This window comes from Xyrauchen texanus, chromosome 41 (assembly GCF_025860055.1).
Source record: "Xyrauchen texanus isolate HMW12.3.18 chromosome 41, RBS_HiC_50CHRs, whole genome shotgun sequence".
Classification (NCBI taxonomy): Eukaryota; Metazoa; Chordata; class Actinopteri; order Cypriniformes; family Catostomidae; genus Xyrauchen; species Xyrauchen texanus.
This window is the reverse complement of record NC_068316.1, coordinates 11,805,824-11,817,895: the sequence shown is the minus strand read 5'-3', so window position 1 is coordinate 11,817,895 and position 12,072 is coordinate 11,805,824. Positions and strand designations below refer to the sequence as shown.

Here is a 12,072-nt window from a genome sequence, read left to right as displayed (position 1 = left end):
ATCTAATGGAGTTTTGTGTTCTTTGCCACAGTCGCCTTCGGTTTGCTCACTGGGGTTTTAAATACAATTATTATTTAATTATTTTTAAACACAATTCACAATCATATTTCATCAAACAACACAATGATGACTAAGACAGTATAGATATTACAGTTTAACTTTCTGTTAATGCATGATTTTCTGTAAAGCTGCTTTGAAACGATGTGTGTTGTGAAAGGAGCAATACAAATACAAAAAGACTATCAGTAGATAGAATATTATGTTGATACTTGCTAAAGTTATCTAGTTTTTTGTAAATTTTCTCTTCGACTAATTCATGTAACCATGGTAGCAAAGGGATTGAAGGAAATGGGTGAAAACATTAAAAGGGTGCATATCAGGGAAACAGGATATGCTCTTTAAAAAAAATTTAAAAAAATTAGTTTGATAAACTGTGTAAATATACTAACATTCACAACACAAAGCTCCTTCTCCAGTCCACCCTGATCATTGAAAAAACTATGATCCAAAAATGGTTCATTCACAAATTCCCACTGTATTGTCATCACATTAATGAGTACATTAACATGATTACATTTCAACACGTTAACATTTTTGGCCTATCCTGATGAATGATAGAACTAATTTACATAAAGATGACTTAAAGGTACAGTAGCAAAAATAGGAGTTTTAATAATAATTGCTAGAGATTCTGTAAGGGTGTAAAAATACACTGATGCATCTGAAATTTAAGAATCGATTATCATTACTATATTAATATTCAATGTGACACAGATACCATCTCAGATTACACAAGCCTTCTCACAACAGACACGGAGCACGCATAATAATAGTTAGGTAAAGAACCGAAATAGAACTGAATTGTTTTCAGAGTAAATATTTACACCTGTAGTTAGAGAGAAAGTGATGGTCATGTAAAACCAAATTATGACTGTTTTGGTGCATGAACCTTGATTAATATTACAAGTACACTTTAGGACAAAAAAAGGTAACAATAGTGTAGAATATGACCCCTCTGTTTACCTGGGCGTGTATGGCTCCGATGGAGGGGGTGGGATGTATAGGTCTTGGAGGGCGGAGATTTCATGCTTTGAAGGTGTGCTGATTGTACTAGTAGGTGTAGCCGAGCTGCTGGTGGGACTTCTGGGAACAACAGGCTGCTGGGCAGACAAAATAATTTGATTAAAGATCAGAGTTCATACAGATTATAAAGCTCATAACACTAGTAGACATATCCGACGGCACCGTTAACAGTAATAATAAAGCACTGTTTCTCAGACATGGCCCAGACACTAATATCTGTAGACAGTCACAAGGGCAGAGATAGAGATTAATAGGTCCCTAAGCAGAGAGATGGTGCAGTCACTCTGCAGTGCCGTCTGCAGTAAACAATGCAATGGGATCTCTGGGTCAGGATGCTTTGTAATAATAACTGGGAGTCTATGGAATTCTCCCAAGAGTGACTAATCAAATCGCAAAGTGCTATCAACAGATAATAAACAACACAATAATTTATCTAATTCTAATTCTATTATCTAACATCTGCTCACCTAAGTATAGAGAAACTCCCCTCCGTTATGCCAAATTTAGATATGGTCTTGTTTTAATAACTTGTTTTAAGATCCTTAAATACTGTAATTTGGTCTTCTTCGATATTTTAACAAAATTTGTAAGTTCTCTTCACCTTTTACATTCACCACAAGCAGCAGTGTTGACACACTTAAAGGAATATTCCAGGTTCAATACGAATTAAGCTCAATCGACAGCATTTGTGGCATAATGTTAGTTTTCAACATACATTAATTTCGACTCTTTCTCCTTTTCTTTAAAGAAGCAAAAATTTGGTTTTTTGGTTACAGTGAGGCACACGATTAGCAAGCGATTTTATCACACTATCACACTTTGTTTTGTTTTGTGTAAGAAAATGAGGGACGAGACAAAATACATTTTTGTGATAATCTACATTATGCCACAAATGCTGTCCTGGAATATTCCTTTAAGTGATACTGAAAGCGAATTGCTACATTGGATAATGACTCTTCGTTTATGCCTTTTTACGGCGGCATTTTTAACTCAAGCAAATTACGTTGCATCAATTGAATATCCATTCTGATTGGTCACCTTACTTCAGAGAGGACCCTCTTTTCTGTCAGCCTCCTCTGGCATTTAGGCAGTGAATAAAACTTGCCAGGATTAGTTTTACATATACAGTACACACCGTATGTATACAAAGATTTTTACATGAAATGCATTAGAGTTTTGCACATTGATAGGTAAATTGATTAAATGACAATTTTATAGAATAATTTATTGGAATACATCTGAGGAGGCCCAGCCTCGCTTGCCTACTTTGATGGACCACCACTGCTACTGTATGTAGATGAAAGGACGTGGGTTATGACATGGACTGTATACTTAGATGAACTGTATGGATATGACATCCCCAAAGAGGTAAGAGCAAATAATGAAAGTAAAATGAGCATACAAGAGCACAACTGTTATGGGAGTGCCTGGGAAAAATAACAAAATGTTTAGTCCAAAATCACTAGTCTAGAACCAAACTTGAATCTTCCACCAAAAGACAATTTAAAGCTAATCTGCACTCAGTGGTGCAAACACACAAACTTCTGTACACACTTACTAAAAAAAAGTCCTCTGCAAAAGCAGTTTGCAGATATGTTAGTGAGAATCATTTAAAAGCATTCAAAATAACAGTGCAACTAATTTACCCTGCAGCTCTGTCATTTAGACATAACGAACTGTGTATTCTATAAGCAGGCAGGTGCATCATGGGAAATGGAGTCAAAGTGTTAGTTTGCACTGTCTGAGATGAGGTCAGGGGTGAGTGGGTGGCTATAGGGACAGAGTAAAGCTCTATCTGGTAAATATACTGCAGTAAAGATAATGTTAGATCTGCATGAATTTCCATGCTGCTCCAAATTGGTGAAAGCTGGTCAGTGCTGGTTTGGTGCGATTCAGCATAGCCATGTTTTTCACAAGCAAAAACGCAAAAATGCACAAAAAAAAAGGAGGCTTTCTGGTAAGATAGTTAAGATGCTTGGTATAGACGCCAGATTACCAGCATTCCATGCTGGGGACCAGCACCCAAATAACAACATATGTTGGTCTTTTCAGCAGGGAAGCTTAGGGCCAGGTGGTTAGCATCCTACCTGCAGGGCTAGGGGCTTCCATCTCATGTTCTTTAGTAGGGCTGGGGCGGAGGTGAGCGTGCTTTGGGGACGCTTTTTCAGGGTCAATGTCACACCGGCTGGGTCCCCACGCAGAGAGCTTACCAAGTTTTTCAACTGCCAGCCCACCTACAGCAACAAGCATAGGGTCAACATACATAAGACTCCACAAAACGGCACACAGCGACAACATGGTCTACCAGAAAACACTAACATTAGTCTCTCTATATTCGCCTATGGTGAATATGGAGCGAATGTAACTCAACATATTACACACACACACATGCACTCCAACACATACTGAAAAGTGCAAGATCATTAAGTTCATTAATTTATTATGTGGAATGAGTGCTCCCTAATGAGGTTAATCTGTCAATTGATTTCACATTAAATTCTACAGAGGAGCTTGACATTACCTGTAAATATTCATATTTGAAGTGAGATTAATTGCAAAATCACGACAATATGATATTGTACATTGCAGAAACAAAAGTCATAATGTAATGTACAGAATGCCCAATGATATTTCTGAAATTATTGTATTCATTATTTTATAAATAATGTTTGCACAGGTAAATAAATGTTAAAATAAATTGCACATTTATATATGTATTTAAACATTTGTATTTACTGTTGAATATTTTCTGACATATTTTTCCATTTTTATTTATGAAATGATTTCATATTAATATTTTGTTATTTTAAAATGTGTTTTTTATGATTATTATTTATTTGTTATTATATTAATATATAAAATAGCTATATATGTTTTATGACATAGATTAGTAACAGATTATTTATTAAATTAAGCTAAATGTTAGTTTAAATACCACAATAATTGTGTAACCACAATAACCACAAATGAAGTGAAAAATTAATATTTCAAATATGAATATGCCACCCCGATGTATCTATCAGAGGACAAATTAAACAACTACTCAAACACGTGCATGTATATTTTAAACTAAACATGCTCTTCACAGACACCATGACCCACAACTATATAAAGACTCTCTAACATGCACTCATACAAGGTCCACACATGCATGCAGTACAAACACAAATACACACACACACACACACACACACACACTGAGACAGGCTGGATGTACAGGGCATCTAAACTGATCCTAAGGGACATGGGGACTTATCAGCACTGAGGCTACTATGTATAGAGCAGCTCCCACAATGCACCATTCTTTAACGCCTGCTGTGGCTGTTCCCAAGCATGAACCGTTCAGTCTTACGATAATGGTTTCTTTTTTTTTGTGAGCTGTGCTTGCTGTGTTTCCCTACAAGCCAAATTTTCGCTTTTCACACATTAGAGGCACTTTTATACAATTATGAAGGTAACAACAATCTAATTACAGGAAGATTAATGAGGCCTTAGTGTTACTGATCATGAAAAGAGAATGGCACCCCTATCCACAACAATAAAGTGATTGAAGATGTGTGAGTACAAGAAAAGAACTGATAGATAAGTTGAATTCTAAAACTTAAGAGGTAAAATAGGAGAAAAAGATCATCTTAAAGGAATGGTTCCCCCAAAAATTATAATGCTCTCATCATTTACTCACCCTTATGCCATATTAAACTCATGCGTCAAGCGCCAGAAAGTGTAATGAAGCATCTCTCACGAGTGTGCCAAGGAGACTGCAGATGTCAAGATTTATTGTGAAAAAGGATTTACATTTTGGTCTGTTTCTCCTTCAAAACCGATCATATCACATAAGAAGACATGGATTAAACCACTCGAGTTATAGGTAATTTATGCTGCCTTTATGTCCTTTTTGCCGCTTGAAAGTTTTGATCCCCATTGACTTGCATTACATAGACAAAGAGACATCATTTATCCTTCAAAACATCTTTGTACTCAGTAGAAGAAAGAAAAACATATGAGTTTGAGATGGCATAAGAGTAAATGATGAGAAGTTTGGGGTGAACAATCTTTATAAATCAGCTTCTGTTGGCCTCAAAACAGGTCAAAGTATCCGTGCAGAAAAATGAAAAAAGAACATATAGCTTTCTTTTTTTATAGATTATTATATCAGTGGTTCTTAACTGTTTTTGCATCAGGACCTGATATCCACTGATTTTACAGTGGATATCAGGTTGCACCCCACACAGAACTAAAACTGTTAACAACATTTTTGAAATTGAACAAAATGTCAACGACAATGTAAAATGCTGAAATTTATGAACTGAATAGGCAAACTGACAGTTTTGTAAATGCATAAACAACAGCCCAAGTGTTTTTTACCAACCTAATACATGGAAAACACAGAGCAAAATATTTTATCAGTATTAGCCACAAACGACAGATACATTTGCATAAAAATACCACCTGATAGGACACATAGGCTTTGAAAAAAATATGGGAAAGATTTTCTCCCTTGTACAGGTTAGCCAGTATATTTATTTTGCTATCCTAAAAATGCACGGTAATATGGTTATTTACACTTCACTATTTACCTTTATCATTGTTTTTTGTTTTCGTGCCATCCACGACAGGAACAGACCTGTCATGACTCACCAGTTCTACTGTCAGACACCACTCTATTTCCAGAGTTAAATTCAAATATTCAAAGAATTATTGAGCCCCTCATACACATCAAACACTGGAACCCTTCAAACAGAATTGATTTCACAAGCTAACTCCTGGGCAAGTACTTGTAGACAGACACACACACACACACACACACACACACACACACACACACACACACACACACACACACACACACACATATATATGCAGAAACATCTCTTTATCAATTATTTAAAGACAAACCCACAGGGTACAATCACAAGAGTACCCGTTAACACACTCTACAATATGCACATACAGAAGTGCAAAAGTCACTCAAACAAACTAACTATTGAATAAACCATCACTCTTAAAAATACACTCCACTCCTGTTCATTAACAGACTCTTAAAGCTTTCAGACACCCTTCACTCTCACCCAGATATGCTTTTTAAAGTGTAACACACTCAATTAGCATTGTGAAGGGACTACATTTAGTGAAATTGAAATATGGTCGTTCTAGTCCCAAAATGAGTTATAAATACATCAAGTGATACTTGAAATACAACGTTTCAATTTCTGTGCTTTAACAAGGACACATTTAAGTCCTTAAATGCAAATATTCCTCATTTTCAGTCCTGCATTTCCATGCATACACACATGAAGGAGAGACCTCTGGAAGATGGATGGATGGATGGATGGATGGATGGATGGATGGATGGATGGATGGATGGATGGATGGATGGATGGATGGATGGATGGATGGATCGGATGGACGGATAAATGGATTTATGTTTGGATGATAACATAAAGGAGAAGTAGAATGAGCAAGGTGGACTGAGGGGCAAATTCACTTAACAGTTGCAACACTTATGGAATTTCAGCACAAACACTCTATTCTTTTTCACTACCACCAATCCAGTTTGACCAGGCGCAATCTGCCTGAATATTACCGCCGAACCTTAACTGTCATTCTTTTCAGTACAAAAATGCCTCTTTTTAATGCAAATTAGGCATAATGTATTACTGACTGCACTTTATTCATAATGAGTGGGGTGATGTTTATTCTTAGTGAATTCTACCCCAAATGACTGAGTGTGAGTAACACTCACCACAGTCTGATGGTTCACCTGGATGACCTCATCCCCTGCGTGGATCTTTTTACAGCGGTCTGCAGGTGACTGAGAAAGAGAGAGAGATGTTAAATGGAGATACTGTATTCTGTGTGAAAATGATAGGGGAGAAGGCAGCAAGTTCAAGTTTGAGTTCACATTGAAGTCTCAGAATTTTTACCAAAAGACTTTGGTATCTTGGCAAATTTGAGCATAGAGACTTTTAGCAATATTTTCTGAAACTCTACAGGAGACATATGTAAAATTACAAATAAAAAATTATTGACACTATTAGTTTAAAGAGAGTTTAATTTGTGATGTTTCTTTCCTATGGGTATATTGCACTATACCGGGTGAATCAATAAGATGAGCTTTTAGTCCCATGAACATAAGGTCTTTTTTTAGATAATTGTCCAACTCCTGTATGTATTGCTTTCTTTCCCTCTGTCTCTCTTTGATTTTAGAGTCAGCGGTAATGGCTGAATAGTGATGGATCAATTACTGAGATTCATTACTTTTATCTACAGCCTATTTGACATTATAAAGAAATGAATTTGAGCACACACACACACACACACACACACACACACACAAAAGCTGGATCTTACCCCCTCTGTGGTTCCTGTGATTACATGAAGTCCATCATATGTAGATTTAATGTACATTCCCTTTAAGAAATAATAGACACACAGGCAAAAATTAATGACACTGATTTATAGTCTCTAATTAATAATCTCTTCCTCTCTGTCATACATGAATTAAAAAAAAAATACTTCAAAGCAGGTTCTACCCCTTCTACTCTAGTCTTCTAGAGAAGAGAAATTACTTCTAATAACAGACACTTTTGATCAGACAGAAGTTCAACAAATGAACGGAAATTACACACATATACACATTCATCATAAGGACACATGCACAGACAAATAGAAACACACTCACTATCTCTTTTTCTATAATCCTCAGAGAGAGCAAAATGTTTTATCAGCTTTCAGTCTAGTCTACATTTCAGCTCTATCACATTTCTGCTTAGCCCTTGGAAGTGTGTAACACCAGCTTTGTTACTTTCAAACACACACACACACACACACGCATGCACACACACTGTACTTTATACTGTACCTCACTTACACCTACATGATCACAATATCATAATCAAATATAAATGTACAGTATGTGTGGGTAACTTAACTACAGTAATATGGGGACTATGTCCCTAGAAGTTAGATTAATTAGACAAGATCCGTGTATCAAAGGTAGAAATTATTCATAATTAAAATCGTTTCATTTAAAAAAAATTGATGGGTTAGTGCAAGTCTGTATACTAGTATATATCTTTATATTAAAACAATAGAAGTATATGCTGCTCTACAAAGCCAGAAAGCAGTAACTATGGCAACACTGAGAAAATAAAAAAGAGTTCTATAAATTAGACTCCATTTTCTCCAAATCTGACTTTAACAGAGCCAAACCCATCAATCACAATACAGGTCATAATCTATGAAACCTGATTCCTCAATTTTTAAATTGTGTAATTATTGCATTTTGACTTTGCAGAACAGTATGTTATGTCCTCATTTACAGTATGCAGCTGGGTCGTGTGGGTCTGTGTGAGATCTTACCAGACCCTCCGTAGGTTTAATGTTAGGCAGCTGAACCACCTCCAGATGTGCAGACTGGGAGACCAGGGGGTCTGACGACAGTGAGATGATGTGGTCACACACTCCAGACAAAGTCTTACACTTTGAGAGAGAATGAGTGAGAGACCACGGAAGAGTGATGAGGTTGTAGACTATTATGTATTTGCTACACTGGGCAATAATTTCAGCAAACATTCATTAGATATAATTCTGATTCAAAGTTATGATCAAACCAAATAAACATCTTATAGCTGAAGTCTGTGTTCAGCTGTTGTGCGGCACAGTTTGAGTAAACAGGTGCTGTGGAAATTATGTACTGAAGTCATTCCCATTGGGAAGGACTGTGTTATGCTTAAGATTAAAGCTGTGTGTTAATGTGGGTCATGGGGCATTGTGCTGGTCACAGAATATTATGGTAAGTTGATGATAAGTTGGTTTGGAGAGGGGTTTGTATTATTTGGCAGAAAGTTGATTGTTTAGTGGTTGAGTACTGGTTTGGGAATAATTGGGTTCTTAGGCTGTTGTTTCTGCCCATGCATATTGTGGCTTTAGTCTTGCCACAACCATCTAAACAATGACTCTGTTTTCCTTTCTTATACTGTATATACAGCGTATTCACAATATTTGCAATATCTATCTATCTATCTATCTATCTATCTATCTATCTATCTATCTATCTATCTATCTATCTATCTATCTATCTATCTATCTATCTATCTGTCAGTCTGTCTGTCTGTCTATCTATCTATCTATATGTCTGTCTGTCTATCTATCTATCTATCTATCTACTGATTTTTTGCTGTTTTGGCAGCAGGTGTTTGGTTTAGCAGTCGACCAATAGTGGATTTTGCCGATGTGATAACTAAGGTGATGGGAAAGGCAGATAACTGATTATTCGGCTAATAATAGATACAAAAATTTGTATCAATTTATACGATGTTTAAAAAAAATATATATTACAATGGCAATAAAAAAGTCAGCACGGATTAATCTGTAAAACTGTTATATCGGTCTACCTATAGTTTGGTTAGCAGGTGGTGATTTGGTATTTTTGTCATCTGAATCTTGAATTACATTTTTCAAGTATACATTATATACATATAATTTTGGGTGTCTTTCACTTTAAGTAAAAACCACAGATATTCAAATAATATATCTGGATTTGTCTGTCTAGTATTTCTGATAGAACCGTGCCGAATCATATTCCCTTTTCAGGGTCCTGTAGCATTTTAATTCTCATTTTTGTTTTGGTTTCAACTCTCCATCTGCTTCTCCTTTCATCTGGTATCATTGGTGTGTTTGTTTCTCCTCCTACAGTCAGTAGTCGAGGTGGGGTGGTGCTGGGGAATGAAATCTGCTGCTCGCAGGCGCAATGTGAAGGTATTTATAGCTGTGGGACTCAGTGAGAATGACAGCTGTGCCCAGCCCAGCAGTCTGTGGCGACAACAGGACCTGCCACACACTCACTGGTCTCTGTGTTAGAGTATACGAGAGGGGAATCTCACAAAAGTGAGAGTCTAGCTGTTGGTCTCCTGTGACTACGAAGGGAACTTTATCCCAGAGCATTAACTAGTATAATAAGCTTTTAAGCTCACTAAAAGCTTACCTGAGGATTTTAAAGGGATAGTTCACCCACACATTTAAATTCTCATAATTTACCCAGATGTGTATGACTGTCTTTCTTCTGCAGAACACAAATAAAATATTTAGTAATATATTTTAGCTCTGTTGGTCCTTACAATGCAAGTAAATTGTGACCAGACCTTTGAAGCTCCAAAAATCACATAAAGGCAGCAAAAAGTAATCCATAACACTATATAAATAAGACTTATAATCAATCTCCACTTTCACTTCCACTTTAAAATGTGAAAGAATGTGAAAGTGGAGATTGATAATAAAAAAGGACATAAATATTGATCTGTTTCCCACCCACACTTATCATATCACTTCTTAAGACATGGATTAAACCACTGGAGTCTTATAGATCACTTTTATGTGGCCTTTATGTGATTTTTTTGGAGCTTCAATGATCTGGTCACCATTCACTTGCAAGGACCAACAGAGCTAAAATATTTTTCTACAAATCTTTGTTTGTGTTCAGCAGCATGAGGGTGTGTAAATGACGAGAGGCTTTTCATTTCTGGGTGAACTATCCCTTTAACACTGTAAAACACTGACAAGAGGAATTACTATTTTAAAAGTTTATTTACCAAAAAATATACAAAAGTCTCCATGCAATTAACTTCAATGTTGCATTGAAAGGACGATGTCCCTGGACAAATCCTGAATTTAATTTTTAAGCCAGCTCATTTTAATGATTCGGACAAAGTGTTTGCAAAGTGTTTGTAAGTCACTGGACTGAGAAGGTTGTTTGGGACAGGGTTTGTACAGATGCTTCAAAGTTAAATTCAAGGAGTTTCAATGACTTTTCGAGGACTATGCTCGAGATGTCATTAAAACAACTTCTTTATTTTTTCATTTAAAATAAAAATATTTTATTCATTCAGTTAATTAATTTTTATAAAACACCACTTATAACAAGTACAAAATATCTCAGTGTGCATCTTTAAATACATATTCTCACAGTAACATTTCTTGGTTAATTCATGACAAAACTGTAGTGTGCTCCCTTAAAAAGCACTTCGCTATACAACTAAAGTGAATAACTGGGACTGTAAACAGTAGTCCATATAACTCATGTGCTGTGTTCCATGTTTTCTAAAGTCACACTACAGATTTATGCGAGGAACAGACCAAAATTGCAAATGGGTCATTCTCAAAAAAAAAAGTTTTGTCTTTCTAACTTACAAAATATTTAAATGTTCCACTCAGTTCAGTTTTTGCATATCAACACTGAGGGTAAACATTTTGTAACATGTTGACATTCATTTTTATTCATAAAGGACAACTTGGCTGTTGTTCTTTCTTTTATTATTTAATTTTGTTTAACAAATGAAGCACGTTCACACTAATAAGGGTTAAATGGGTTACATTTTGAGGGTTCAAGGGGTACAACAACAACTATTTTTGTTCGATGTTAAAATGTGAATTAATAATTTTTTAACATGCTTGGGAAAAATCACTATATGTATATTTAAGCAGCCTCTGAACTTTGACCTTAAAAATTGTTTTCCACAACTTTTTGTATTTAAAAAAAAAAAAAGGAAAAACATAAAAAGGTTTTAACAAAGATAACGCCATTGCCATGAAATTAAGGGACAAACATTCTTTTGAAATTATTAATTATAATTTTGTTTTGCTTTTTTGCACACTTGTTTGACCTAGCAGTAATTATTTTATTAAAAATAAGAGCAAAATAAATACTTATAGAACTTTACATGTCATAGAAGTGGTGTACCAGCTGAAGGGTACAATAAATTCTTTTCAGGCAATTAACAATTTCATATATATTTTCTAAAATATTTGCAAAACAGAGTCAAGCCATTTCATATGATTAAAGGTTAGGTTATAGAATGATACCTTTTATTTTTCGCTATTTGAAAGCTTTTTCATGACTTAAAAAAGTCGAGGGACACATTTGTCAACATATTTCGATATTGACACAAATTTTGTCAGAAATAACCTATTTTTGTCTTTAACAAGGGTTGC

The 12,072-nt window shown here is 35.5% G+C and overlaps 1 protein-coding gene across 11 annotated transcripts in view; it reads right to left on the bottom strand.

Annotated features, from left to right (window-relative positions):
- cnksr2a (connector enhancer of kinase suppressor of Ras 2a) overlaps nt 1-12,072 on the bottom strand; it is a 110,408-nt gene that overhangs the window by 42,430 nt on the left and 55,906 nt on the right. For 5 of the 11 annotated variants that reach the window (XM_052113984.1, XM_052113985.1, XM_052113987.1 and 2 more), the window contains exons 6-10: nt 8,446-8,565; nt 7,435-7,494; nt 6,827-6,895; nt 3,171-3,317; nt 1,024-1,160 (exon numbers count right to left, since the gene is read on the bottom strand). In XM_052113984.1, the coding sequence (XP_051969944.1) occupies nt 1,024-1,160; nt 3,171-3,317; nt 6,827-6,895; nt 7,435-7,494; nt 8,446-8,565 (533 nt within the window). The remainder of the gene's footprint in view (nt 1-1,023; nt 1,161-3,170; nt 3,318-6,826; nt 6,896-7,434; nt 7,495-8,445; nt 8,566-12,072) is intronic. The other 6 variants (XM_052113986.1, XM_052113988.1, XM_052113992.1 and 3 more) reach the window with 2 other exon arrangements.